General features: G+C 42.0%; 1 protein-coding gene across 1 annotated transcript in view; it reads right to left on the reverse strand.

The window, feature by feature from the left end:
* Positions 1 to 25,276, reverse strand: part of LOC135512535 (26S proteasome non-ATPase regulatory subunit 1) — a 107,133-nt gene that overhangs the window by 76,271 nt on the left and 5,586 nt on the right. The window contains exons 2-16 of the mRNA XM_064934658.1: positions 23,578 to 23,621; positions 23,364 to 23,437; positions 23,069 to 23,238; positions 22,610 to 22,818; positions 22,240 to 22,383; positions 21,481 to 21,707; positions 21,158 to 21,215; positions 20,915 to 21,043; positions 17,677 to 17,765; positions 17,399 to 17,477; positions 17,119 to 17,292; positions 16,796 to 16,907; positions 12,849 to 13,045; positions 10,378 to 10,473; positions 9,044 to 9,108 (exon numbers count right to left, since the gene is read on the reverse strand). Of these exons, the coding sequence (XP_064790730.1) occupies positions 9,044 to 9,108; positions 10,378 to 10,473; positions 12,849 to 13,045; positions 16,796 to 16,907; positions 17,119 to 17,292; positions 17,399 to 17,477; positions 17,677 to 17,765; positions 20,915 to 21,043; positions 21,158 to 21,215; positions 21,481 to 21,707; positions 22,240 to 22,383; positions 22,610 to 22,818; positions 23,069 to 23,238; positions 23,364 to 23,437; positions 23,578 to 23,621 (1,867 nt within the window). The remainder of the gene's footprint in view (positions 1 to 9,043; positions 9,109 to 10,377; positions 10,474 to 12,848; positions 13,046 to 16,795; positions 16,908 to 17,118; positions 17,293 to 17,398; positions 17,478 to 17,676; positions 17,766 to 20,914; positions 21,044 to 21,157; positions 21,216 to 21,480; positions 21,708 to 22,239; positions 22,384 to 22,609; positions 22,819 to 23,068; positions 23,239 to 23,363; positions 23,438 to 23,577; positions 23,622 to 25,276) is intronic.

The following is a 25,276-nucleotide window of genomic DNA, read 5'->3' on the forward strand; positions in this document are numbered from 1 at the left end:
TAAAATAGCTAGATGAGACTAGAGCGATTGCGGTGACAGTATTACCGCCACACCGGCAGTCATGAGTCTTGACCGCAGCAAAATGTCAGCCAATTTCGGTAAACTCAGTACCGTTAGCTTAATTTTTTGTCCAGTATGAACTCAGACCCCTCAAAAGAGCTCCTGAAGCGAACTGAAAATATAATTAAGAGGTGGTCTGAATTCAGGTCAGACAACCTCTCGAAATGCTCTCCAAATTCACTTGTCATTATTCCCGCACCACACACTAGACAACTGCAACACCGTTTCCCCTGCCATAAACCCTCACATTGGTGCCACAAGAGAGAATATGTGCAGGTTCGTGGGAAAAACGTGCCGTTTTTAGATACAGATTAGGGATTGTCAAGAATGCACAGAAATTCCAAAATATGTGTAAAGACTTTAGTTCAGATTATTTGTTTGCAGTATGTGAACTATAGGCTAAAATAGCTTCATCAGTTGTTTATTTAATTGGGGTTTGAATAGTGTGAAAAGACAACATATTTGGTAAGAATCACAACACAAGGTATGCCTACAAAATAAATTATAGCTCTTATAAGGGGCAATAGCCTACATTAGGACACACAGGGCGCTGGAATTATATAATGCTGTAATTATAAATTACAGCATTATTTAATCTGCAGTTATTCTTCTGCTATTTATTCTGTTACCAATAACATTTACATGTTATTAGTATTTTCAGATCGCATTTAGTAAAAAGATGCGACAATAATTGTAATCTATTAGCTTCCAAAACGTAAGTAGGTATATATCTATACTGAACAAAAAAATAAAACGCAACACGTAAAGTGTTGGTTTCATATTTTACGAGTTGAAATAAAGATCACAAATTTTCCATACGCACAAAACGCTTCTCTCTCTCTCTCAAATTCTGTGCACAATTCTGTTTACATCCCTGGTAGTGAGCATTTCTCCTTTGCCAAGATAATCCATCCACCTGACAGGTGTGGCATATCAAGAAGCTGATTGAACAGCATGATCATTACACAGGTGCAGCTACTGCCGGGGATATTAAAAAGGCACTCGAAAATGTGCAGTTCTGTCACACAACACAATGCCACAGATGTCTCAAATTGAGGGAGTGTGTAATTGGCATGCTGACTGCAGGAATGTCCACCAGAGCTAGTGCCAGATAATTTAGTGTTATTTTCTCTACCATAAGCCACCTCCAACATCATTTTAGAGAATTTGGCAGGTATGTCCAACCTGCCTCACAACCACAGACTGTGTAACCACGCCAGCCCAGGACCTCCACATCCGGGATTGTTGGAGAGACCAGCCATCCGGAGAGCTGATGAAACTGAGTAGTATTTCTGTCTGTAATAAAGCCCTTTTGAGGAGAAAAAAAAATAATTCTTATTGGCTAGGCCTGGCTCCCCAGTTGGTGGTCCTACCTCCCAAGTAGGTGGGCCTGTGCCCCACCAGGCCCACACATGGCTTTGCCCCTGCCCAGTCATGTGAAATCCCTAAATTAGGGCATAATTTATTTAAAGTGACTAATTTCCTTATGAACTGTAACTCAGTAAAATCTTTTAAATTGTTGCGTTTATATTTTTGTTCAGTATAGCTGTCTGATAACACATTGATGGAATGGCTTGTCCTGCTAATGTTAAAAACCCAAAGTTCATTGCATGAATGTTGGGAAAATATCTTGGTTCTTTTCTAAACATAGAAGGCCTGCAGCGCGGAGTCGCCTCTTCACTGTTTGCATGGAGACTGGTGTTTTGCGGGTACTATTTAATGAAGCTGCCAGTTGAGGACTTGTGAGGTGTCTGTTTCTCAAACTAGACACTAATGTACTTGTCCTCTTGCTCAGTTGTGCACCGGGGCCTCCCACTCCTCTTTCTATTCTGGTTAGGGCCAGTTTGTGCTGTTCTGTGAAGGGAGTTATACACAGCGTTGTACGAGATCTTCAGTTTCTTGGCAATTTCTGGCATGGAATAGCCTTAATTTCTCAGAACATGAATAGACTGACGAGTTTCAGAAGAAAGTTTTTTTGTTTCTGGCCATTTTGAGCCTGTAATCGAACCCACAAATGCTGATTAAAAAATATATATATATATATATAAAAATATATATATATATAAATATATATATATAAATATAAATATATAGCCCTTTTTACAATAGCTGATATCTCAAAGTGCTGTACAGAAACCCAGCCTAAAACCCCAAACAGCAAGCAATGCAGGTGTAGAAGTGGCAAGGAAAAACTTCCTAGAAAGGCCAAAACCTAGAAAGGAACCAGGCTATGAGGGGTGGCCAGTCCTCTTCTGGCTGTGCCGGGTGGAGATTAGAACAGAACATGGCCAAGATGTTCAAATGTTCATAAATGACCAGCATGGTCAAATAATAATAATAATCACGGTAGTTGTCGAGGGTGCACCTCAGGAGTAAATGTCAGTTGGCTTTTCATAGCCGATCATTGAGAGTATCTCTACCGCTCCTGCTGTCTCTAGAGAGTTGAAAACAGCAGGTCTGGGACATGTAGCACATCTGATCCTCCAGATACTCAACTAGTCTAAAGAAGGCCAGTTTACTGCTTCTTTAATAAGCACAACAGTTTTTAGCTGTGGTAACAATTGCAAAAGGGTTTTCTAATGATCAATTAGCCCTTTAAAATTATAAACTTGGATTAGCTAACACAACGTGCCATTGGAACACAGGGGTGATGGTTGCTGATAAAATATTTTAAATGTCCTTGGTAAACAAATTCTAGTAATCTCTTTTGAGTGTGTATTATTATCCATACTGGATGGGCTGGTTGAATAGAATGTTTGGAGTGTAGTATGAGTCTGGGAGAGAAAGTATAGGCCGAGGCAACGCTATTGCCTCATTGATTTTGCAGGGCGGTTTACATTACCATCGGTAGATGCAGGAACAGGGTTGGAGAGCCCATGGAATACAAAGCTTGTGCGGAATATATTACCTGTCATTCAGAGAGACTACATGCTTCTCAAAACAGTGGTTGGACAAAAGTATGTGGAAACATCTTCAAATTTGTGGATTTGGCCATTTCAGCCACACCCGTTGCTAACAGCTATATAAAATCGAGCACACAGCCATGCAATCTCCATAGCCAAACATTTCCTGTAGAACGGCCCGCACGGGAGACCTCAGTGACTTTCAACGTGGCACTGTCATAGCGTGCCACCTTTCCAACGAGTAAGTTTGTCAAATTTCTGCCTTGCTCGAGCTGCCCCGGGCAACTGTAAGTGCTGTTATTGTGAAGTGAAAACATCTAGGAGCAACAACGGCTCACCCGTGATGTGGTTGGCCATGCAAGCTCACAGAATGGGACCGCCAAGTGCTGAAGCGAGTAAAAAAATAATCTGTCCTCAGTTGCAACACTCAAGAACGAGCTCCAAACTACCTCTGGAAGCAACGTCAGAACAAGAAGTATTCGTCAGGAGCTTCACAAAATGGATTTCTATGGCCGAGGAGACACACACAAACCTAAGATCACCATGACCAATGCCAAGCAGCTAGAGTGGTGTAAAGTCCATTGGACTCTGGAGCAGTGGAAACGCATTCTCTGGAGTTATGAATCACGCTTCACCATCTGGCAGTCCGACAGACTAATCTGGGATTTGGGGGATGCCAGGAGAATGCTACCTGTCCCAATGCATAGTGCCAACTGTAAAGATTGGTGCAAGAGGAATAATGGTCTGAGGCTATTTTTCATGGTTCGGGCTAGGCCCCTTAGTTCCAGTGAAGGGAAATCTTAACACTACAGCATACAATGACGTTCTATGCTTCCAATTTTGTGGCAAAAGTTTAGGGAATGCTCTTTCCTGTTTCAGAATGACAATGCCCCTGTGCAAAAGCGAGGTCTATACAGAAACTGTTTGGCGAGATTGGTGTGGAAGAAATTGACTGGTCTGCTGAGAGAACTGACCTCGATCACCTCTGGGAATTAATTGGAACGCCGACTGCGAGCCAGGATTAAATCGCCCAAAATCAGTGCACGACCTCCCTAATGCTCGTGGCTGAATGGAAGCAAGTCCCCGCAGCAATGTTCCATCGTAGTGGAAAGCCTTTCCAGAAGAGTGGAAGCTGTTATAGCAGCAAAGGGGGTACAACGAACAGGTGTCCACATACTTTGGCCATGTACTGTAAGGGTTCTTATAAACCCAGACATTTCTATCTGCAATCCTGTGTTAAAGCAGAGTTTTGATAGTTGCCACTAAAAAGGAGGATCCTACCAGCTACTAAATTTATTTCTCAGCTGCTCATATTAAGCACATGCTCAGCTATAAAACTGGAGTAGTCTACCCTGCATGATTGAAAAACTAACTGTGAGAAAGCGGTCTTCATTCGCTATTCGAGTGCATACGGATTACATGTCTTTATTCCACTGCAAATTTGATAATGGGATGGGCCATTCTAAATCAAAACAAATTTGACATACTAGTAAAGAAGAGATTCAATTGAGAATAGTCTGATGTGTGAAAGTATGATCACTTGATGAGAGAACAGCGTGTGTAGCCTGAGGCAAGAACAGAGGGCAATCTTTTTTGCGACAAATCATCAAAAGCTTATAGTCGCATCATGCAGCCCATATTTGTTTTGGAGTTCTAAGACACTACGATTTGTATCATTCCCAAATAAAGTTACCAAATAGCTAAATCTAGCGTATAGGACTTGTTTGAAATTATGACAGACACATCATATGCACAATGACCAAACGCACCTCCAGGCTGTGTAAGGGCTATTTTACCAAGAAGGAGAGTTATGGTGTGCTGCATCAGATGACTTGGCCTCCACAATACCCGACCTAAACCAAATTGAAATGGTTTGGGATGAGTTGAACCGCAGAGTGAAGGAAAGGCAGCCAACAAGTGCTCAGCATATGTGGAAACCCCTTCAAGACTGTTGGAAAACTATTCCAGGTGAAGCTGGTTGAGAGAATGCCAGGAGTTTGCAAAGTGGTCATCAAGTCAAAGTGTGGCTATTTGAAGCATCTCAAATATATTTTGATTTGTTTAATACTTTTTGGTTACTACATTATTCCATGTGTCATTTAATAGCTTTAATGTCGTCACTATTATTCTACAATGTAGAAAATAGCACAAATAAAGAAAAACCCTTAAAGAGTAGGTGTTCTAAAACTTTTGACTGGTAGTTAATGTTCAATTCATAGTTAGTTTATCCAGTGACCACCGTATTTAGAAGGATAGCTACTGTGTAAAATGTACAGTGCCTTGCGAAAGTATTCGGCCCCCTTGAACTTTGCGACCTTTTGCCACATTTCAGGCTTCAAACATAAAGATATAAAACTGTATTTTTTTGTGAAGAATCAACAACAAGTGGGACACAATCATGAAGTGGAACAACATTTATTGGATATTTCAAACTTTAACAAATCAAAAACTGAAAAATTGGGCGTGCAAAATTATTCAGCCCCTTTACAAAGCAAACTCTCTCCAGAAGTTCAGTGAGGATCTCTGAATGATCCAATGTTGACCTAAATAACTAATGATGATAAATACAATCCACCTGTGTGTAATCAAGTCTCCGTATAAATGCACCTGCACTGTGATAGTCTCAGAGGTCCGTTAAACGCGCAGAGAGCATCATGAAGAACAAGGAACACACCAGGCAGGTCCGAGATACTGTTGTGAAGAAGTTTAAAGCCGGATTTGTATACAAAAAGATTTCCCAAGCTTTAAACATCCCAAGGAGCACTGTGCAAGCGATAATATTGAAATGGAAGGAGTATCAGACCACTGCAAATCTACCAAGACCTGGCCGTCCCACTAAACTTTCAGCTCATACAAGGAGAAGACTGATCAGAGATGCAGCCAAGAGGCCCATGATCACTCTGGATGAACTGCAGAGATCTACAGCTGAGGTGGGAGACTCTGTCCATAGGACAACAATCAGTCGTATATTGCACAAATCTGGCCTTTATGGAAGAGTGGCAAGAAGAAAGCCATTTCTTAAAGATATCCATAAAAAGTGCCATTTAAAGTTTGCCACAAGCCACCTGGGAGACACACCAAACATGTGGAAGAAGGTGCTCTGGTCAGATGAAACCAAAATTGAACTTTTTGGCAACAATGCAAAACGTTATGTTTGGCGTAAAAGCAACACAGCTCATCACCCTGAACCCACCATACCCACTGTCAAACATGGTGGTGGCAGCATCATGGTTTGGGCCTGCTTTTCTTCAGCAGGGACAGGGAAGATGGTTAAAATTGATGGGAAGATGGATGGAGCCAAATACAGGACCATTCTGGAAGAAAACCTGATGGAGTCTGCAAAAGACCTGAGACTGGGACGGAGATTTGTCTTCCAACAACATAAAGCAAAATCTACAATGGAATGGTTCAAAAATAAACATATCCAGGTGTTAGAATGGCCAAGTCAAAGTCCAGACCTGAATCCAATTGAGAATCTGTGGAAAGAACTGAAAACTGCTGTTCACAAATGCTCTCCATCCAACCTCACTGAGCTCGAGCTGTTTTGCAAGGAGGAATGGGAAAACATTTCAGTCTCTCGATGTGCAAAACTGATAGAGACATACCCCAAGCGACCAACAGCTGTAATCGCAGCAAATGGTGGCGCTACAAAGTATTAACTTAAGGGGGCTGAATAATTTTGCACGCCCAACTTTTCAGTTTTTGATTTGTTAAAAAAGTTTGAAATATCCAATAAATGTCGTTCCACTTCATGATTGTGTCCCACTTGTTGTTGATTCTTCACAAAAAAAACAGTTTTATATATTTATGTTTGAAGCCTGAAATGTGGCAAAAGGTCGCAAAGTTCAAGGGGGCCGAATACTTTCACAAGGCTAACGTTAGATAGTGGCTACTGACAGACCAGAAAGCTACTAGCCAACTAATCAACAGTTTGTGCCAACAGTTTGTGGGAAGGTACTTGCCAACAGTTTGTGGGAAGGTACAAATAGCAATTAGTGGACTCTTTATGAAAGGTCGGACAATGAAACTAAAATAGATTGGTAGCTATCTGGTGGGGCTTTCATTTATTTCCTAATTCATTAATTCAGCTGAAGCTGGGATTCCCAAGTTGTTCGGTGCTGACTGGTCATACCCGTAAGAAAACTAAACAAATGGCTCTTCAGGGCATGTGTCACATCCAAGAAGGCTCAACCAAAGTAACTCATGAATATTAATGACTTTGCCTCCGGCTACCCTATGAAAGGACATTTCGCTAAATGGACAGGGGAGCCAAAATAATCACACCATAAACCCCCACGCTAACTCTGGAGTTCATAATCCCAAACAACGACTACAGGGAGGCCAAATCCTGAAGTTAAGTGCCTAGTGTCATGATCACTTCAGGAATGGCCATGAAAGACGGCATTTTGACAAATTCTCCATTACAAAATCCATACCAGTGAATGAAGTGACGTCACTAAGCAAAAACAACGAAGTAATTTACATAATAAACCAAAAAGGGTATTATTTTTGGGTGAGTTTAACTAATTCTGGAGTCCATAGCATAAAATCTATAATAATATTATTAAGTACACAGGGTGTACCACCCTGCATTGAAATGTAATGCAATAAGCCCACATTTGGTTCATACAGAACCTTCGCGGATATATGCATTGAAAGTTCTGAGATTAGCCAATGGGGAAGAATATACCCCATGGCCTTTTGGAGCAGTCACTCTGACCTTTGACTTCAGGCCCACTCAGAGCACCACATCCTGGCTTCCCAAGACAGAGAAGGGAGTGTGGGGGGGGGGGGATTGTTGCTGCTCGGGAGGCTCTCTAAACACAGGAAGGATTTACACACGGTTTATCTAACAGCCAATTGATCATGGGAATATCGCATAACCTTTTTTGGGCTTAAAATAGACCGCCATGTTCCTCCACTTGGCCCAGCGCACTGTTTAATGCTGCAGTGCTGCCTGATGGGTAAATTCACGTCAGAGAATGAGTGATGAGTCTCCATAAACAGAAAAGAAGAATGTGTGACTCAAGAGGACGACATGAAAAACAATGTCCTCAGACACTGAACTACCTGTAAGGAGAGCCAGGAAGTAATTATAACCTCTCAGCTAAAAGTGCATCTAAATTCTGTCTTTGATTTGACAGGGGAGATGTTGGTCATTACGTCATGTTGATATTCCGCATGAAAACCAATCACATGGGGATCACTTAAGAGTGCCAACCCTGTAGAAAAGTGAGGGATAGTTTCAGCTCCTTGAGGTAGGCTAAGCTACAAGGATGCAATGAAATATTTTCTTAAGAGTAAAATCATTTCAAAATGTATCATATCTTTCATCACGAATGACACTTAATAATTGGATAAGACTACCGAAGACCATTGCACGGACCAACACACAAGGGTGGTTCAAAGGGTTTTCATGCTCAATAGATTTAACTTGAACATCAAACAAGTTCTCACATTTCGGAAACTTAATCACACTTCCAAAACATTTAACACCCATCACTTACATAAACAATTCAGTTTATAAGAAAACAGATCAGCCCAGAGCTCCAACTGGGCTTAAATTTAACTATATTGCATGCCCTTGGTTACTTAAAACCCAAAACAGTGTTCAGACAACATTAACTCTCTAGCCAAGCAAGTTGACAATTCCACAGGCTGTGGTGAAGACATGTGAAAACCTAATACTTGACGGGAGAACATGGATTAACCTCTGGGCAGAAGGTGGGTAACAGCCCCAGTGGCATTCACAAGTGGAAAAGCCCCATCTATTATTCTGAGGTCTAGGCGGAAGATATCTATCTCACTGTTTGCTTTGGATGTTTTAACGGTCGGGATGAGGGGGAGGAGGCTACATAAACGGCCAACAATACCCATTCGAGGACATACTCCAAACGCATTTGGAAAGTATTCCCGGGATATGGGAAGAATGCCATCTATGTGTATACAAGTAGGGGCTGATTAATCAGAGTTCCTTGGCTGAGACTCACTCAATAAGAGGCTGAAAGTAGGGGGACCTCAGCTGGGCAAAAAGGGGATTACATATAGGTATACAGGTTTGCATAGGGCCAAGGCCTTACCTGAACATGATGAATCCAATGGATTCCACCGCTGCCCTTCTGACATCATCGTTCACGTCGCTCACCTGAAAAGGTAGAGAACGATGAATTAACAGCAGGAAGAATGCGTTGGGGCAAGAAGATATTGTAACATCCACTACTAATAATTTTGCTGCACAAAAGCAAAAATGAAAAACTCCCAATCAGCCAAAATATCAAAGATTTGGGAGAAGCCTGTACTTTGTTCATAAACAGCTCATATCAAAGCTTAATCACACCTTTCGCTTATGCAGGCTGCCATCTGTAGGAACAACCATCTGAACCAGTAACAATAACATGAATTAATCTATTTGGGCTTTCTGTACTACCAAAGGATTTCATTATCGTGAAAAATATACACTAGATTACCAAATGTATGTGGACATCTGCTCGACAAACATCTCATTCCAAAATCATGGCCATTAATGTGGAGTTGGTCTCCCCTTTGCTGTGATAACAGCCTCCACTCTTCTGGAAAGGCTTTCCACTAGATGTTGGAACATTGCTGCGGGGACTTGCTTCCATTCAGCCACAAGAGCATTTGTGAAGTTGGGCACCGATGTTGGGCGATTAGGCCTGTCTCGCAATCGGCGGTCCAATTCATCCCAAATTGTTAGATGGGGATTAGGTCAGGACTCTGTGCAGGCCAGTCAAGTTATTTCACACCAAACATTTTCTGTATGGAACTCGCTTTGTGCACAGGGGCATTGTAAATGCTGAAACAGGAAAGGGCCTTCCCCAAACTGTTGCCATAAAGTTGGAAGCACAGAATTGTGTAGGATGTCATTGTATGCGTTGGCGTTACGATTTCCCTTCACTGGAACTAAGGGGCCTAGCCTGAACCATGAAAAACAGCCCCAGAGCATTATTCCTCCTACACCAAACTTTACAGTTGGCACTATGCATTTGGGCAGGTAGCGTTTTGCCTGGCATCCGCCAAACCCAGATTAATTTGTCGGCCTGCCAGATGGGAGGCGTGGCTCATCACTCCAGAGAACACATTTCCACTGCTCTAGAGTCCTATGGCGGCACTTGACATTGCACATGGTGATCTTGTGTGCAGCTGCTCAGCCATGGAAATCCATTTCATTAAGCTACCGACGAACAGTTCTTGTGCTGACGTTGCTTCCAGAGGCAGTTTGGAATCCAATAATTTTAAGGGGTGTCCACATACTTTTGTATATATTATACCAACACATAATAGACTGTCATAACCATCCTCGCAATTACAATACTTAATAGCTTGGCTATCCATGGCCTGCTCTGTTACCTGGTTGTCAGTGTCTTGCGTGAGAAAGGGGAAGGAGGATACTTACAGCCACATGCAGCAGACGTCTGATGGCCTTGTTGTTTCCGGAGCCGCAGTAGGCCATGCCCACTGTGTACATTCCGGAGCGTCGCAGGATCGGGTCCTAGAGCAGACACAGTGACAGAACACACACAGCCTTAGTTAAGAGACGAGTCTGCAGCAGTAAGTCTAGCCATGGCAACAATGTGTGGTCAACAAAATCTACATCTTATTTGACATCTAGCACATTTTTTTTTTAAAGGTCCAATGCAGACATTTTCATCTCAATATCAAATAATTTCTGGGTAACAATTAAGAACCTTATGGTGATTGTTTTCAATCAAAATAGCCAAAAAGAAAAAAAACTTCTTAGCAAAGAGTAATTTCTCAAGCAAGCATTTTGATAGAACTGTCAGGGAGGGGTCTAAATGGGGGAGGGGAAAATTGAAATGTAGCTGTTATTGACAGAGGTATGGTTGGTCTATTAACTAATTTACCGTCTGATGTCGTCACCGGGCAGGCCGACACCCACCAAAACAGGCTGAAATTTCAATTGAACAGCTTTTACACTAAAAGGGCATCAGCATTTTCACAATATTATTTCAACCTCAGTGTAGAAATATACAGTCCTGGAAAAAAATGAAGAGACCACTGCAAAATGATCAGTTTCTCCAATTTGTAAGTCGCTCTGGATAAGAGCGTCTGCTAAATGACGTAAATGTTTTACTATTTATAGGTATGTGTTTGGGTAAAATGAACATTTTGGTTTCATTCTATAAATTACTGACAACATTTCTCCCAAATCCAAATAAAAAAAGTAATTTAGAGCATTTATTTGCAGAAAATGGTCAAAATAACAAAATAGATGCAGTGTTGTCAGATCTCGAATAATGCGAAGATAATAAGTTCATATTCATTTTTAAAACACAATACTAATGTTTTAACTTAAGAAGAGTTCAGAAATCAATATTTGATGGAATAACCTGGATTTTCTTGGCATGCTCTCCACCAGTCTTACACACTGATGTTGGGTGACTTTATGTCACTCCTGGCGCAAAAATTCAAGCAGCTCTGCTTTGTTCGATGGCTTGTGATCATCAATCTTCCTCTTGATCACATTTCAGAGGTTTTCAATGGAGTTCAGGCCCTGACAGGGTTGGCCATGACAGGGTATTGATCTGGTGGTTCTCCATCCACACCTTGGCTGTGTGGCATTATCCTGCTGGAAAAACCAATCCTCAGAGTTGGGGAACATTGTCAGAGCAGAAAGAAGCAAGTTCTCTTCCAGGACAACCTTGTACATGGCTTGATTCATGCGTCCTTCACAAAGACAAATCTGCCCGATTCCAGCCTTGCTGAAGCACCCCCTGAACATCACAGATCCTCCAAAATTTCACAGTGGGTGCGAGACAATGTGGCTTATAGGCCTCTCCAGATCTCCGTCTAACCATTAGACAACCAGGTGTTGGGCAAAGCTGAAAATTGGACTCATCCGAAAAGATGACCTTACTCCAGTCCTCTACGGTCCGATCCTTATGGTCTTTTGCAAACCTCAGCCTGGCTCTTCTTTTCTTCTCATTGGTCTTTTTTCTAGCTTTGCACAACTTCAGCCCCACCCCTAAGAGCCTGTTTCGAGCCGTCCTCACCATGCACTTCACCCCAGCTGCCTTTTGCCATTCTTTTTGTAGGTCACTTGATATCATCCTACGGTTGTTGAGTGACATTCAAATGAGTTGTCGGTCATCCCCGTCAGTGGAGTTATTTTCACCCTCTGCCGGTCTGTAGCTTTGTTGTCCCCAATGTCTGCTGCTTGACCTTTTCCTTATGAACCGCCGTCTTTGAAATTGTAAGGATGGAAGCAACCTGATACTCACTGTATCCCTCTGCCAGTAAAGCCAGATTTGAACCCTTATTTCTCTCACTCAAAACATTCCTTTTCAACTCTTTTGGCATGGTCAATTGTTATTTTTAATTCCAATTACTTTTGAGGTACTACTAGCACTGCTTTTGCCATCCAGCTGGTCCTATTGCAAGAGGAGAGTGATGACCACAGCAGTGGTTTTTATACTTTTCCTAGTTAAATAAGATTTGGTTCAGATGATCACCTAATTAGTACCTCATTCAATAGAATGAGGTGTGCCTGTATTGGAATTCAACAGACACTGGAATGGAAGCCATACATGTAGAGATGCTGATTTAAGAAAAATATGCAGCAGTCTCTTAATTTTTTCCAGAGCTGTACAGTTCAAGAGAGGTATTCATTGTCACAGTAAACTGAAACAGATGAATACAGGCAGGAAAAAAGCAAAAGCAACCACATTTGGCAACAATAGGCAAAAGGGTTAACTGTCATGGGTGCATAGCCAAGGAATAAATGTGAATAAATATGGTGGTAGCAGATAAGGCAAATTTCCCCCCTTACAATGCAAAGTGCTGAGAAGCCATATACCCATCATCACCAAGCATAATGGAAGAAGAGTGTGTGCGTGTGACTGTTACCTTGTCTCTGCAGAGGCTCTCGATGAGCGTGTCTGCCTCCTCCATGCGTCCGTACATGACCATGGCGATTCCAACGGCCAGGCCGCGCAGGATCTTCTCGTGCTGCGTCTCCTGGGCGTAGCCCACCATGTCCTCAATGGCCTGTGCCGACTTCGAGCCCAGCATGACCAGCCCCAGGGCCAGCCCCACAGCTTCACCTGGGAACAGAGGGCAGACGCAGACATGAGCACCGCATGATGGTAGAGGTCTGTGCGGGACAGATTTCTTCATCCCACCCACTCCTGCAGCTTTTCATACCGCACGCGCCTACTCCCGCTGGCCTTTTGTCCGACTCCCACCCGCAAGAACTGGTCCCGTACCAAAGTCCCGCAATTGTTATTTTAGGCGTATGTGACACCGCTTGCTTGGCAGACATAGTCCCAGCAATTTTTGTGCCTTATAGTCAAAACCAAAATGGGCAAAAATAACCAAGAAATACGTTAAAAATTAGATTCTCACGTGGCCAATTATATTAAGCTATCAGTATTACTGGGCTATATCAGCCAATAGGCTTGACAGCTTGAAAGAGCCAGAGTTGGAGAGAGAACGGACACTTGCGCTTTTTCTTCAGCTACGTTTTCCATAATCTAGCCTACCTTAAAGGAAAGGTTCACACATTTTGAATGCTATATTGTTTTTGTGCATCTCTGAGTGATGTTCTATCAATTCCCTGGGTCATGTCATATTTTCATCTGTATTTGAGTTAACAGCGTTTAAGCAGCCAGAAATCCATCCGGTATGACGTAGCACTATGATGAAGTCATTGACTACACTGGAAGTTAACAGGAAAACAACTTTTAGATCGCAAAAACATCTATCATACATGTCAAATTTCAATACTAGCCGATGTCTTTACTCAGAAGGATTTCTTCTCTCGAATGAGCCATTGATCATATTTTTGCAATATTCCTACCTTCATTTTTCCTATTTGTGTCTGCCTTTTTAGTCCAGGGTGCTTTGCATGGTGCTGTTGCCAAATATATTATAGAAAGCAGATAGGTATACAATGAATAAAGAAATGTATAACACCCCACGCAGCAGACTGTCAACCAATCGCGTTCAAGTTGTCATGCTGAGTCACGCAGTCGTTAAGCTAATTGTCACACAATCCCCTTCTCAAAGTCAGTGTATATGTCGATAAATGTGCCTATTTTCCTCAAAAGTACGTAATGTCTCGATTATAAAGCTATACGATACTACAGATAATCAACTTACTATCTCACATCTTTGAAAAGATTTGTAATATTGTACTTCTTGTTGACGAAATTCGTGCTTATGTTGGTTTTTGAGCTAGCGCCCAATAAACTCCCCTTCACCCCTTGATGGAGAGCGCTCCTTTTCCCAGAATTCCTCAGAATGCACTGCACAACCCATTGACAGAGCATGGGCAACATTTCCCCAACTTCTCAAAAGTATATCTGCGATTGCGAATGTTAGACTCCTTCCTCTCTGAGGCACATTGATCTGCAGGTTGAACATGGTGATATTGTAGACTCTTAAATTGATAGTTCAGCTTGTTCAGGCAATTTTAAACTTAACTTGCTACATTGCATGCTGATATTGTCTTTGGTATTATTCTGTGTAGCTACGTTTGCTAGGTTGCCAGCCCATAGAGAAAGCATTGCAGAGGAGTCGACTTGAGCTGAAACAGATTTCCATAACGATTTTCCATGAACCAACCTTATTATAAACGCTAAAATTAAAGAAGAAGAAGAAGAAAGAAAAAATATATATATACAGTGCCTTGCGAAAGTATTCGGCCCCCTTGAACTTTGCTACCTTTTGCCACATTTCAGGCTTCAAACAAAGATATAAAACTGTATTTTTTTGTGAAGAATCAACAACAAGTGGGACACAATCATGAAGTGGAATGACATTTATTGGATATTTCAAACTTTTTAAATCAAAAACTGAAAAATTGGGTGTGCAAAATTATTCAGCCCCCTTAAGTTAATACTTTGTAGCGCCACCTTTTGCTGCGATTACAGCTGTAAGTCGCTTGGGGTATGTCTCTATCAGTTTTGCACATCGAGAGACTGAAATGTTTTCCCATTCCTCCTTGCAAAACAGCTCGAGCTCAGTGAGGTTGGATGAAGAGCATTTGTGAACAGCAGTTTTCAGTTCTTTCCACAGATTCTCAATTGGATTCAGGTCTGGACTTTGACTTGGCCATTCTAACGCCTGGATATGTTTATTTTTGAACCATTCCATTGTAGATTTTGCTTTATGTTTTGGATCATTGTCTTGTTGGAAGACAAATCTCCGTCCCAGTCTCAGGTCTTTTTCTATTAATTTATCCATGAATGTGTTATTTTGCTCAAACATAAAATACTGCTAAATTCATTGTTTTTGGAATTGCCAATTCTCCGTCTAGCTTTTGGTGATTGTTAGTTCTCAAAGATTTTATATATATTTTATATATATATATTTTTTTTTTAAATAGGTCAATTATCTTTTCTACATACTTTATATCTGGGTTTTAGTCGTTTAAGTTTACACTTAAGTGTTTTCCATCCCAGAAATATATTTAAACAAAATAAAAGGCTACCCGAGGATTAAAATGGCTGTACACAATAATACCAAAGTCAATATCATGTGAAGGAGCTAGTTGTAAAATTGCCTAAACAAACTGTACTATCAATTTAGGAGTTCATCTCACAGAGTTCAGCTTGCAGTTCCTCTCTGCCCAGAGTGAGTGCAGGGTGCATTGCTATGGCAACAACAGACACAGGGCGCATTGCGAGATGGTACTTGAAGGAGAAACTGAGTTGAATAATTTAGTACACCGGTCAGACTGAGCACATCTAAGCTAAATTCCTACACGATTTCCTGATTTTACAGATGGACCACTTATAAATTAAATCATAGTGACCACTTATTTTACTCACTGATAGGCATAGGCTTTCACCAAATTGATAAGGAGTTTTGTTTTTTTGGGGGGGGGGGTTGGATCATTCCTTTAATAGAGATCACATATGCACCTGATCTCGCATGCCCAACTAGTAGAGGAAGGCTACTGAAACTTACGGCAGCAAAAATGAAGAAACTTTGTCTAACGTTTTGCATAGCCATCAAACTAAACTCTGGACGTCAAAGCCAGTCACAATGCGTTTTTTTAATTGTTCCCCTCTAATCAGGGACTGACTTATACCTGGGAAACCAGGTGGGTGCAATGAATTATCAGATAGAAGAGAAAACCAGCAGGCTGCGGACCTCGTAGGGTAAGAGTTGAATACCCCTGGCCTATAGCCTACCTTATAGGAGCAGGACGATTTGCAGCCAGAGTCAAATAAATGGGTTATCAATAGCACCTCAATTCACGTTGGTTGAGCGCCCTCCACTTCTTTCCATTATCAATATTTATTTCAAGATACTGTAGTAAACTGTAGCCTAATCGTATTAAAGTGAATTTCCTTGGAAAGAAACTGTACCATGCTTCTCTGCCCATGCATTTAATTGAGATCACACATTTAGCCTATAGTCACACATGATCTTGCATGCCCAACTAGGAGAGGAGTGGTATAGGCTACTGAACTTGAAGCAACGAATGATGAGTGTTTGTGTGTGTGAGAATAGTGCAACAAAAAGGTGCTTTTAATACAATATATTGGAGAACGCATACAAAACAGAAAGATGACCGTTTCCATATTTGTCTATATGAAAAATGCAGACCACGCCGCAATGATCTCTGCACTCTACATATAGAACACGGTGCTCCTATAGGATATACAATAGGACAACACGGTGCTCCTATGTTGTTTTTGCTAGCATCACAGAACTCTTATCAAAATGTTTTTCTGAATTCACTACCGATGGGGATTTGACATTCCACTCTATAAAGGCTACATAGAGATGCTAGTTGGCTACATTTAAACTGAATTCCCTAGTGTCTGTTCAGGTTCATGTACCTGTTACTGCATCATCCTGGTACAGGTTAGACTTGAGCAGGTCGTAAACATCCTGCCTGGCCGTACCCAAGGCAGCCAATCCCAGGCCTAGACCTCCGCCGTGACGGACAATCTGTGGAAGGAAACAAAGCAAACCACAGACACGAAGACAACTTTGTATTCAACTCAAATGTGATATGATGTCCCTCTAATGGGCTTCGGATAATTATTTCTATACTGCTTACACACAAGATCAAATCTAAGTGACCAAAGGGGTAGGGAGGCTATGGGTTGATTTGGAATTGGGCACAATAAATGTCACGCATCTGCATGTTGCCACGCACATCGTTGCTGGCGTTCTTGAGCTGGCTGAGCAGGTAGTCGATAATGTCCCCCCCGTGGTTGGCGTGGATCAACCCGAGGGCGTACAGGCCGCCTCCCTCCTGGTAGGCCGATCCAGGGGAGGTGTCTTTGGGCAGATATGTGGCCATCAACTGCAGCGCCTCTTTCTCGTGACCCTGAAACAGAGATGTGGGTGAAATGTGGTTCTTTATATAAAAATCAGAAAACCAAAAGTGGTCTCAGATATCCATTTCGGTTTAAATTGTTTCAGCAAAAGTTTACCTTGTGAATGACGCCAAGACTGGCAGTGGCTGTGAACTTGGCCCAGTTGGTGGCTCTTGCAAGCCACTCCAAGTTCTCTCTGTTAAAATAATGAATAAAATCACATCACACATTTAAACACAGCGTTGTTCCTTTATTTCCTCACACCACTAGGTAAATGTACCCCACTACCACCCTCACAATAAAAGAGAAATGTAAAACTAGACTGGCAAAACAGAAGATGATAGTCTCCATTTGTTAATGTTATAGCTGTTGATGTTAAAGCATAGTGGCTATACCTGAGGAACTGGTCACTTGTGGTTCCCGTATGCATGAATGAGTTGGCTATGACCGTGGCTGTGTGGCACACTGAGTTTCGGACTGCATCCTGGAATAGGTAGACGAAGCAACAAAATGTGTGAAAACCTTGAGGTTAAAAAAAATCCAGTATACAGTGCCTTGCGAAAGTATTCGGCCCCCTTGAACTTTGCGACTTTTTGCCACATTTCAGGCTTCAAACATAAAGATATAAAACTGTATTTTTTTGTGAAGAATCAACAACAAGTGGGACACAATCATGAAGTGGAACGACATTTATTGGATATTTCAAACTTTTTAACAAATCAAAAACTGAAAAATTGGGCGTGCAAAATTATTCAGCCCCTTTACTTTCAGTGCAGCAAACTCTCTCCAGAAGTTCAGTGAGGATCTCTGAATGGTCAAATGTTGACCTAAATGACTAATGATGATAAATACAATCCACCTGTGTGTAATCAAGTCTCCGTATAAATGCACCTGCACTGTGATAGTCTCAGAGGTCCGTTAAAAGCGCAGAGAGCATCATGAAGAACAAGGAACATACCAGGCAGGTCCGAGATACTGTTGTGAAGAAGTTTGAAGCCGGATTTGGATACAAAAAGATTTCCCAAGCTTTAAACATCCCAAGGAGCACTGTGCAAGCGATAATATTGAAATGGAAGGAGTATCAGACCGCTGCAAATCTACCAAGACCTGGCCGTCCCTCTAAACTTTCAGCTCATACAAGGAGAAGACTGATCAGAGATGCAGCCAAGAGGCCCATGATCACGCTGGATGAACTGCAGAGATCTACAGCTGAGGTGGGAGACTCTGTCCATAGGACAACAATCAGTTGTATATTGCACAAATCTGGCCTTTATGGAAGAGTGGCAAGAAGAAAGCCATTTCTTAAAGATATCCATAAAAAGTGTCGTTTAAAGTTTGCCACAAGCCACCTGGGAGACACACCAAACATGTGGAAGAAGGTGCTCTGGTCAGATGAAACCAAAATTGAACTTTTTGGCAACAATTCAAAACGTTATGTTTGGCGTAAAAGCAACACAGTTCATCACCCTGAACCCACCATACCCACTGTCAAACATGGTGGTGGCAGCATCATGGTTTGGGCCTGCTTTTCTTCAGCAGGGACAGGGAAGATGGTTAAAATTGATGGGAAGATGGATGGAGCCAAATACAGGACCATTCTGGAAGAAAACCTGATGGAGTCTGCAAAAGACCTGAGACTGGGACGGAGATTTGTCTTCCAACAAGACAATGATCCAAAACATAAAGCAAAATCTACAATGGAATGGTTCAAAAATAAACATATCCAGGTGTTAGAATGGCCAAGTCAAAGTCCAGACCTGAATCCAATCGAGAATCTGTGGAAAGAACTGAAAACTGCTGTTCACAAATGCTCTCCATCCAACCTCACTGAGCTCGAGCTGTTTTGCAAGGAGAAATGGGAAAAAATTTCAGTCTCTCGATGTGCAAAACTGATAGAGACATACCCCAAGCGACTTACAGCTGTAATCGCAGAAAAAGGTGGCGCTACAAAGTATTAACTTAAGGGGGCTGAATAATTTTGCACGCCCAATTTTTCAGTTTTTGATTTGTTAAAAAAGTTTGAAATATCCAATAAATGTCGTTCCACTTCATGATTGTGTCCCACTTGTTGTTGATTCTTCACAAAAAAATACAGTTTTATATCTTTATGTTTGAAGCCTGAAATGTGGCAAAAGGTCGCAAAGTTCAAGGGGGCCGAATACTTTCGCAAGGCACTGTATATCCAATATATACAGTAGCAGTCAAAAGTGTGAACACCTACTCATTCAAGAGTTTCTTGATTTCTACTATTGTCTACATTGTATTATAATAATAGTGAAGACATCAAAACTATGAAATAATACATATGGAATCATGTAGTAAGCAACAACAACAAAAAAGTGTTAAACAAATCTAAATATATTTTATATTTGAGATTCTAAAAAGTAGCCACCCATTGCCTTCACAGTGTTGCACACTCTTGGCATTCTCTCAACCAGCTTCATGAGGTAGTCACCTGGAATACATTTCAATTAACAGGTGTGCCTTCTTAAAAGTACATTTGTGGAATTTCTTTCCCTTCTTATTGTGTTTGAGCCAATCAGTTGTGCATACAGAAGAAAGCCCTATTTGGTAAATGGCCAAGTCCATATAATGGCAAGAACAGCTCAAATAAGCAAAGAGAAACAATAGTCCAATACTTTTAAGACATGAAGGTCAGTCAATGAAGAAAATTTGAACAACTGAGTTTCTTCAAGTGCAGCTGCAAAAAACATCAAGCACTATGATGAAACTGGCTCTCATGAGGGCTGCCACAGGAAAGGAAGACCCAGAGTTACCTCTGCTGCAGAGGATAAGTTCATTAGAGCTACCAGCATCAGAAATTGCAGCCCAAATAAATGCTTCACTAAGTTCAAGTAACAGACACATCTCAACATCAACTGTTCAGAGGAGACTATGTGAATCAGGCCTTCATGGTCGAATTGCTGCAAAGAAACCATTAAAGGACACCAATAAGAAAATGAGACTTGCTTGGGCCAAGAAACACGAGCAATGGACATTAAACCGGTGGAACTCTGTCCCTTGGTCTGATGAATCCAAATTGGAGATTTTTGGTTCCAACCGGCGTGTCTTTGTCGGACACAGAGTAGGTGAACTGATGATCTCTGCAAGTGTGGTTCCCACCGTGATGCATGTAGGTGGTGGTGTGATGGTGCTTTGCTGGTGACACTGTTGCGGATTTATTTAGAATTCAAGGCACACTTAACCAGCATGGCTACCACAGCATTCTGCAGTGATACGCCATACCATCTGGTTTGCGCTTAGTTGGACTATCATTTGTTTTTTAACAGGACAATGACCCAACACAACTCCATTCTGTGTAAGGGCTATTTGACCAAGAAGTAGAGTGATGGAGGGCTGCATCAGATGACCTGGCCTCCACAATCAGCCATCCTCAACCCAATGAGATGGTTTGGGTTGAGTTGGACTTTGAAGCATCTCAAATATATTTTTATTTGTTCAACACTTTTTTGGTTACTACTTAATTCAATGTGTTATTTCATAGTTTTGATGTCTACCCCAGTATTCTACAATGTAGAAAATAGTAAAAAATAAAGAAAAACCCTTGAGTGAGTAGGTGTCCAAACTTGAGACTGGTACTGTATGTCTAATACTCATACTGGCATCCTTTACCTTTGTGTTCTTGAGAATCATTAGGTCTGTGTTGTTGTTCCGGATGAGGAACTGTAGATGCAATTCGATGGGCATTTCGCCGCTGAGAATTTTTGTCATCTTTGCATTCTGGTCCTTTGGCTCATCGTTCTATGCAAGCAGAGGCAGGGCTGACCAATTATTTTGGGTGACAACAACCATTTAAAATTGCAAAAGACAACCATCTGGTAGAGGTGGGGGTAACATTGGGTCTTTCGTACTCACGTCTGCTGCTTTTCCTGCAGGGGAGCTGCCGGCCTTATCATCCGTCTCCATAGCATCACTGAGACCAAGGAGAAAATATGATAACTTCCATGCAACTTCAAAGATAAAATACAATCCTGATTGGCTAAACTTGGCAAAATCAACTTTGTTTCACAGAAAATTATCTGTGAAATGTCAAGATATTCTGCCTACACCGACGTTCAATTTTAACACATCTTACATTTTCTACTCATTTTCCCTGCTCCCTCCATCTTTCCGTAACCTTTTTTTCTTTCCTTTACCTACCCTTCAGACCTTGAGGCTGTACCCTCCACCTCGCCTACCTGTCTTTGTCCAGGGTGGACACGGTGCCCGTGTTGGTAGAGCCGGGCACGGCAGGGATGGGCGTGCCCACAGTGCGCAGGTTCTGGATGACCGAGGAGAGGAACTGCTGGCTGGCGCTTTCATACAGGTCAAAGCAGATCTGGTAGGCCATCAACAGGTTGTCTTCCTTCACCAGCTTCTCCAGAATGTCACTCACCGCCTGTGGGTCATCCAGGAAGATCAGGCACTGTGGAGGAGCGAGACAAAGTTTGAGTGTGATGCATGGTGGTCAAGTGGTTACTTCCTTGTATTAGCAAAGTGTATTTATTTGACATTGAACACATTTGCAGCTAAAAGCTGAATTGCAGTAACCAAAACAAAAAGAGATTTAGGTGGGGGAATGAAGACCGGTAATCTCTAGTCAGCGTCAAAGCGACTGATTCTGCTGGCAATACATGTGAGTATGGGCACATGCAACCTGTTTGTCCTGATGAAGACCCACCTCAGACCAAAACATTGCTACGAATAAAATTGGTTTATGTGTTTGTCTTCTCGTTTCCTCGTGCAGATTCTCACAAACCCCCCTAACAATAAGGTGTGCATGTGATAATGTTAATTTTCAAAGTAATTTGTCATTGAATGACTAATTCCACTGGGTCAAGATGTTAGTTTCAGATGGTGAAATCGGAGAACCACCATCCTAACACCAAACTGTGGGAAGCTGAATGGATACCCAAAAAAGTCTGAGCCCAAATTGAAGTGTCCTTTCTTCCTGTTACCTGGCAAACGTTGATGAAGTCAGGCTTCTCCAGATTCATGTAGAGCTTGACTAGCACTCGGAGTACCTCATTGCGAAACTTCTTAATTTGCATCAGTGACATGCAGACCTTCAAGCTGTAGGCCAGTAGGCCACTAACGTCATTCTGTTGAAGACGAGAAAAAGGAAGAGGGTTAGGATTGCAAGTTGTTACTGGAAGAAATGAATTTACACCACAACATTCCATTCAAATGTAGGCTAAACCAAAAAGACAATGATCTGTGGATTTTCATGAAGCTAATCATTTTTGATGACATTAAGTAGTCAAATTAAACTTAATTTGTGTAAGCAAAACAGAATTGTTCCAGAAGACGACCAGGGGAACCACTGACCGATTCGAGGATGGTCTTCTCAAAGATGTCCAGGCGCCGCGTCTCCAGGGCAATGCCGATGGACTGCTTGTACTTGTGGTCGCCCAGGCACCGCAGGAACATCTTGTTGACGATGCCTTCGAGCCGGGGATCGATGCTCTTCTTCTCCTCATCCTCGGGAAGCTCAGCATTCTCCACCCGTTGCTTGGTGTAGTGGTCGATACATTTGGCTAAGAGGGAGAGACAGAGGTCATCAAATAACTGCTTTATACCGCTGAGGAATAATTAACCACTGTGATTTGTGGTATCAGTGAGTTGATATCTGAATTAGCAACGCTGGTCAGGGGGTATATATCAATTGAACGTTATTGAGGTGTCTATGGGTAATGTAACAAAAGGGAAGCCTAAAGATCAGCAGGACCCTGAGGTCATCATCAAGATTGTGTACTTAGGGACACATGCAGTTGTGACATCACTCACCGATAATGGTCTCCACATACTCAGAGTCGTCTGTGACATTGAAAAGGTCTCCTGCACCCAGAGCATAGTTCAACGACTCATCAAATGCCCCGAGGTGGTAGAACACTTTAGAAGCCACCAAGGCAGCAAACGCCCTGCTCCGAAACGTCTCATCTTCATACAGGACCTCGCTGTGAGGAGAGAACACCATTTAAAAATAAACCTATTTATCATGAAGAACTTTACCTTGTCATGTGTCTCTTCCAATAAAACAGACAACGTTGTGCATCATTTCCTTATCAAAAAAAAAACATACATTTTGTCAACAGATCCCGATATCTCAGCCCAGAAGTCATTGACAATGGAGTTCAGCTTGTGCAGAGCAAACTCCTACAAGCAAAACAATCCCAACGTTAGATTTAAACGTTAAATTTAAAGATCATGGTCTAATAGGATTTTGGTGTACTCTAGGTCCAGGATTGGTGACTCCTGGTGTATTCTCACTGGATAACAAGCTGTGTTTATGATACCTTGAGCTGGGGCTCCTCCTCATCCAGAAGCGAAATGATTCCAGCTGAAATCAAAGAATATGTAGCTAGTCAGTTTCAACATCATGGATAAAACCTGATACATATGTGTACCTAGCTAGTTAACGTTTGTCATAGTTTCCTAGCTAGTTAAATTAGCTACATGTGAAGCCCAAACAGGTCAAATGGTAGCCGCGTTAACCAGGCTATGAAAACAAATTATACAGCATGTTTTACATTATCTAGTTTGCCTACTAGCTAGATGAGCAGGGCACAACTGTTGACAACTAGTAGGGTGTCCACCCACTCTGCCCAGCGTGGTGAAAACAGGTTTAGGTGATGACATTTCACTTATGTTATAAAAATACTGTAATGACCTGACTAGATCATAAATGAACAATTGTCCAGACAGAGGCTTGAGTTTGCGAATTGACGGTTTATTAAACCAACTTTACACAGGCTACTGTTTGGGCCGTAGCACACGCCAAAAAGATAACAGATAACCCACAAACCAATCGTGACCTTCTCTTGGGAAGCCCAGACGTAAGAGAGAGAGAACAAAGGCTGAACCTGGACTTAACTTCCAATTCTCCACCCCCCTGCCCAACCCCCCTCCACGCCACTCCGCCAACCACCAGGATGCCCGGCATCAGAACATTCCAGGCATTCCCGTGTTTGGCAGATAGCAGGTTGATTGACATGTCGGACCCCGCGAACACCGGGTACTGGTCAGTACAACACAATCACCTCCTAGCCTAACACATAACACACAGCTGTCTGTGCGGGTCGCTACAATACATTTCACCAAGACACATGATTATTTATGTTGTGAATCATTCAGTGGGTTAGCTTAATACATCTGATAAGCACAGAGCTCTGTTGACAGAGTGGTGCAGCTTTCTTGACAAAACTTGAGGAATTTACATTTTGTGGTAATTGTCTTTCAAGTTGTTTTCACAGCTCGCAAATAACAAAATTAGCACGACACGAGCTGAAATAAATGTAAAAGGCGGCATTGAAATTAAAAAGCTAGTGGGAAGCTCAGTGCTTCATTGACATTTCACAGACATATGCTTGTTTTTGTGACGAGGTCAAACCAGTTTTGGTGACTACTGGTACATCAACAAAATAAAATCGCAGCACATTTCTGGAAGCATTCAGCCAATTTTACCTAAGTACTGACTTAGTGCTCCACCGTATCCCGAAACATCGGTACTTTTTCAATAATAGAACATGAAAAACTGCTAGGTAGTAGAATTGTTACTTCCGGAACATATGTCAAACGTGTCTCGATCAAGTGCATACCAGCACAGCCAATGTCCCCCTTATAGCGCGAGTGCACCGTGCCACTTAGCCTGCACTGGGTGTCTGGGCTAGAGATGCGCGAGTTGACTCAACCCGCAGTCATATCCGCGGGATGGGCGGGCTTAGGGTCATGAAATATTGTGTGGATGAAGGGATGGTGGGTTGAATAAATATAAATCAATAAATTAAAATAGTGTATAAATGTATATTCTGTATAATTTCATTGCGTATACCAAACATTACGAACACTTTCCTAATATTGAGTTGCGCGCGCACCTCTGACAGACATACTTTGAAAACAGTTACTGTAGCATTTTTTTAACTACACAACACAATTTTCATGAAATGCTCACACTGTAGAGCCCCGAGTGTGACCACCCGTCAACGTGGCTGATAT

This window comes from Oncorhynchus masou, chromosome 24, assembly GCF_036934945.1.
Source record: "Oncorhynchus masou masou isolate Uvic2021 chromosome 24, UVic_Omas_1.1, whole genome shotgun sequence".
Lineage (NCBI taxonomy): Eukaryota > Metazoa > Chordata > Actinopteri > Salmoniformes > Salmonidae > Oncorhynchus > Oncorhynchus masou.